This window comes from Parus major, chromosome 27, assembly GCF_001522545.3.
Source record: "Parus major isolate Abel chromosome 27, Parus_major1.1, whole genome shotgun sequence".
Classification (NCBI taxonomy): domain Eukaryota; kingdom Metazoa; phylum Chordata; class Aves; order Passeriformes; family Paridae; genus Parus; species Parus major.
The window spans coordinates 1,381,550-1,386,922 of record NC_031796.1 but is presented as its reverse complement, the minus strand read 5'-3'; the positions used below and the strand labels follow the sequence as shown (position 1 = coordinate 1,386,922).

At 45.4% G+C, this 5,373-nt stretch overlaps 1 protein-coding gene across 1 annotated transcript in view; it reads left to right on the top strand.

Moving 5' to 3' along the window:
- The first annotated feature begins 2,930 nt into the window (after positions 1-2,930).
- Positions 2,931-5,373, top strand: part of LOC117245552 (keratin, type I cytoskeletal 13-like) — a 5,529-nt gene continuing 3,086 nt past the window's right edge. Inside the window, 2 exon segments of the mRNA XM_033520012.1 lie at positions 2,931-3,635; positions 4,725-4,800. Coding sequence (XP_033375903.1) covers positions 3,147-3,635; positions 4,725-4,800 — 565 coding nt within the window. The 5' untranslated portion in view covers positions 2,931-3,146.

The window sequence follows — 5,373 nt, the reverse complement described above, 5'->3', positions numbered from 1 at the left end:
ATTAAGCCTTATTTGAAGTTCAGTTCCAGCCCTACAGGAAGTCCCAGACTTGATGCAGAATTCTTTCAGTAGACATGTATGGCCAGTGCTTCACAAGAGATCAAAAGAGATACAAATTGTGACTTTAATGGCAAATTTCCTTGTGTCAGACTCCAGTGGATAACCCAGTTGTTCTCAGAGCTCTGGCTGAGAAGTTGAAAAGCGAATCTTTGCCCTTCCATTCCCATTGTCTCTTCCTTCTTGTTTAGTGCAAAGACAGACAGTGAGATAACCCAATCCTTCCCGGTCTATGAGTCCTCACACTCTTGTTCCTAAAAACATTTAGACACTGCACTGAGACTCTTCCAGTTCCCAGTCTTCTGAAAACTTGGCTACCTATGGTACACAAAACTCCCCAGTCCCTCCTGGCAGCCCCAGCTGACTCCCACCAGCTGTGGGCTGGTTCCTCCTCTTGCGAACTGCTACTGACATCTAGCTGCTCCTCCAGATTCCCTGGGCTCATATCAAAGACCTTCCCACCCTTCTCACCACGTCCAGCAGGTCCAGCACTTTCACAAAGGAGCTGTCCTGAATTCCTGAGAGGTGAAAGAGACCTAATGACATGGCCAGAAAGACTCTAATGATCCAGAAATTATGAATATGCCTCTGGAAAGCCCCTGGGCTTACAGCCTCAGCTCCTGGGACGCTGTGATGTTGTTTGTGGACCTACAAGTTGGTATGAGTCTGGAAGGCAGCTCAGGAGAGGCAGGTTGTGATTAACAGCTCCCCAGCAGAAAACACCCTAGAAACAATTCAATTATTAAAGACCTTCAAATTATGGAGCTGCAAACCTTGGAAACTACATTTCCATAAGATTTCCCTATTTCTTTATGCTGATGAGACAGACCCAGGAAGTTTATGAGTTCAAGTAACTGAATGAAAACATAAGGGAAATATTAATTTAATTTTTTAGGTCTCGGAACAATTACTTAGTTTTGTCTTAGTTTATCTAGTGTCCTCATTTCCTGGGGACGAACAGGAAAAATAACAAGACAAAGGGAATTGTGTGTGGAGTGAAGCTCCTGGGCACAGGTGGTTGCTGCAGGCACACAGAGGTGTGGGGGGAGAGGGGACCGAGGTGTCCTGGAGGAGCAGGAGCGTCCCCAGGGTGCAGACACCCTCCACTCCCACGGAGTACAAGTCATCCCGTGTTTCTGCCTGCTCTACACTGATGTGCCTGCGTGATAACTGCGGGGCTGGGGAAGGAATGTGTGCTCACTCAGGAGAGATGCTTGCTGCACACAGCTGTTGGGAAACTCCTGAGGAATCATCCGCAGACCAGGCGAAGCTTCCAGCAACGCAGCTTACAGCAGTTTCGGTTCTCTCCTTCCACCACACCCTGACTCCCAATTATGTTCTCCAGTCCTAGGAATGAAATCTGGTGATTCCTTCCTATACACAATAATTTTATTAGAGCTTTTACCTATTCTGAGCTTTGTGTGTTTTGGGCCAGAGGGAGGCCCAGTGTGTCAGGCAGGGCAGGGTGACACTCAGGCACCATGTCTGAGTCCAGCTGCAGCTCGGCCAGTGACGAGTGCTTTGTCTTGGAGTAAATCACTTAAGGAAGCCTCTCCAAGCCAGTTTCCAGCCTGCTGGAGAGATCTCTGGAATGCTTCTGCCTTTCATGGCATGGATAAGGATCATCTAAGGAGGCAAAGAAAAGGGGCAACACCTTTTCAACAGAAATAAGAATAAAAGCAATAAAATGATGAGTAAATCCATGAATACTGGGATAAGTCAGTCCTTAAGTAAAAGGGATCATTTACCTGCCATAACAATAGCTACTCCAATCCACAATCCTGACACACATTCTGACTGAGGATTTCAGCAAGAGTTTGAACTCACCTTTCTCTGGTGAAGGAGATTTGGAGAATTTCTTACAAAGAACAGTTGGGTTCAGAAAGCCATGGAACACCTGTCCCTTGCCCCATGGCCACTGAAAAGGGGCTCCCCTAGGGAGAAGGCTCTGGAGCCTCAGCAAAACATCTTATGAAAAGAAGCTCAGCCTGAATTTTGATTATAAAAGTGTTAAAAGATCCTTACTTTTTATTTTGGGAACGTTATTGATAGAGAGCCTCTAGTTTGTACCAAATCCAGCTTCTCCAGCCCAGGTAGAACTGCACAGGGCAGTGACTGCTCTGCAGCTCTATCAGCAATTCTGTCTTTATATGTCCCAGGACAGCAATCCCAAAGCTCTGATTAAAATGCAGCATCTGTATTGACAGAGAAATTTGCCATAAGATGTTTCCACTCCCATCCACTGTTTCAAAACCACCCTTTCCCAGCAACAATTACAATCCATAATGAGGAGAAGTGCAGAAATTATCTTTCACTGAACAACAGGAAATGTTTAAAGCACTTTTACCTTCCTTTACACTCTCCACATAATGAAACAAATCCTTTGTGAATTACTGGAGAGCCACAATCATGTATGAAGAACCTTTCATCCGTGTCCATTAAGAGATCCCTCCTTGGTCTCACTTGTCTCGCAGCAGAGTGTTTCAGATTTGTCATTTTGCCAGTGGAGAGATTTGAAGGTTAATCTCTGTGTCTCTCATCTTTCCAGAGTTCTTACATCATTCTTCATACATCATTCGAAAAGCAAACTTAGTATTTCTCCTTTCTTTTTCATCTTACATATTCCAACCTCAGCACCTTGCATGAAAACTGCTTATTCAACTCAAAATAAAATGAAAATAAATTAATGAGAGATAAAGAGCTCTTTGATGCAATAACCTTTAATGATTTCTTCCTGGTATGTAATTTAGGACAGTGTTTTTCCTGGCTTAATGCTGTAAGTTTGCATCATAAACAAAAAGCTGATGATTCATAAAACATTATTGCTAATGTATTTTTGAAATTAGCAAGAGACATGTAAAGTATCTTCCTTGTCTACCAGGCTTCTTGAAAGGAAACTTCCCTTTGAGAAATTATTCTTGGCACCAATGGCTGGAGTAGCCAGCCTTATGGGAAGAAGAAGCAGTGGTGACACCCACTGTGGAAGGTATAAATAGGGATCGGCGGCCACGGACAGCTCGCAGTCTGATTTCGTATCAAGCTGTGCATCTTGCTTTGGGCTTCTGCTTGCGTTTCCAACCGCTGTCGCCATGAGTTGCAACATTAAGGAGACTATTACTGTGTCTAGCAAAGGCAGGAGCAGCGGTGGCAGCTGTATCATTGGTGGTGGTGGTGGAGCACGGATTTCTTCCTTTGGCATAGGCAGTGGCAGAGGTTTTTCTGGAAGGAGTTACTGCGGTGGAGTGAATTATGGAGGGGGACTGAGTGTTGGTAGCTTGGCTGGTGGGAACTATGGAGGTGGCAACTGCTATGGCAATGGCCTTGGGTTTGGACTTGGAGGTGGTGTGGTTGTTGGGGGTCTTGGTGGCGACTGCTTGCTTTCATCCTGCGATGAGAAGGTCACCATGCAAAACCTCAACGACCGCCTGGCTTCCTACCTGGACAAAGTGAAGTGCTTGGAGAAGGAGAATGCTGAGCTGGAGTGCAGGATCAGAGAGTGGTACGCAACACAGGGCCTCTCCTGCGAGCCCCGCGACTACAGCTGCTACTACAAAGAGATTGAAGATCTTCAGAACCAGGTAATCCCCCCCTTGGGCTGTTCCTCCCCTCTGGAAACCTTTCTGCTGAGTTTCTGGGTTGTTCCTCCCTTTTAGAAACCTTACTGCTGAATTTCTGGGTTGTTCCTCCCTTTTAGAAACCTTACTGCTGAATTTCTGGGTTGTTCCTNGGTTGTTCCTCCCTTTTAGAAACCTTACTGCTGAATTTCTGGGTTGTTCCTTCCTTTTAGAAACCTTACTGCTGAATTTCTGGGTTGTTCCTCCCCTTTTGAAAGCTTATTCCTGAATTTGTGTTTAGAACCTACTGCAGTTGTTGGAGGGAACTTTGGTGCTTGTGAATGTCTTTGCAAACAGAAATTTTGGCAAATTCCCCAATGACATTGCTGAGTGTGGGGGCACATCAAGGATGGGTATTGCAAGGTGGTATCGGTGGGAGAACACTCTGAAAGAGGAAAAGGATGCTTTGGTACATTGTATTTGACTATACAATTGTAATATTACCAATGTACACTGAGGAAATGTAGTGGTGTCAGCCCCACAGGAATATCAAAACAAACTGTGTGACAATCAAAAACATACACTTTGGATGCTTTATCAAATGAAATGTTATAAATGTCTAGGTGAGAAAAGCTGAGAATTGAAACTGATTGTCACAGTGACACAAACAGCCTGATATTAATAAGTCCACAATGAAAGTTTTGGCTGATCCTAAGGCTTAAAGACACCTTCCCACCATGTTCCCTGAAGATCCTTATGTCTGAAGCCCAGAACATGCCAGCTTGAATGTCAGTTGAGATTTAATATATTCAGAAAGGTATTTTAGGCTTACTTTTCGCAGCATCTTTAGAACTTGTTTTCAGATCTTGAAACTGGGAAATCCCATCCCACAACTCTTTAATTCCCAGCTCTATGTGGTTGATCTTTCTTTTTTGAGTAAAGGAGGCAAAGCCACCTCCTTCAACTTCTCTGCTGAAGAGACAAGGTTACTTATGTAAGAAGGTAACAGAAAAAGGGAAATGTGAAGAGTTACTACCTAATTGCAAGGCAGAAAGACCTAGAGAGTAGAACAAGAGAGAGAGGAGACCTCTCTCATGGTTTGCTGTTTTCCAGATTGTCTGCGCAACCATTGATAACAACAAGATCATCCTGGACATTGATAACAGCAGGATGGCTGCTGATGACTTCCGTGTGAAGTGAGTGCTCATCTATGAACCTGATGCCTCCCCCCTGCCCCTTTCCAGCTCCCTGGGAGGCTCAGAGCACTAATTACAGAGGCTCCAGACACGTCTCCCCACACCACTGTGGTAGGGCAGGATGATGAAAGGCATTTTGCTCCTGGTCACCAGCCCTCCCTTAATTAGTGTTCTTGGGTAAAACATTTAGCAACGGCGTTTGTGGTGAGGCTGGGGACGGGCACCTCAGGGAGTGGCCCATTTTCACCCCAGACCAGTGCAGATGGGATCAGCAAAGCAGAAGTGCAGCCAAATAAGTGATACCAAATACACAGTGAGCAGGAGCAGGGAAAAAATCATGAGGAAGAAAAGCTTTCACATAACAGACGTGAAGCGGTGCAGAAATCCAAGGCGTGGTACATTCACCTTGGACAGCAAAATGCAGGTCAAAGCATGGAGCTGGGGAAGGAGATCTGGGCACAAACAGAACCCATGTGGGACATCCCCATGCTGAATCTGTGCTTTCTGACACCACCCAGGTACGAGACGGAGCTGGCCCTGCGCCAGAGCGTGGAGGCCGACATCAA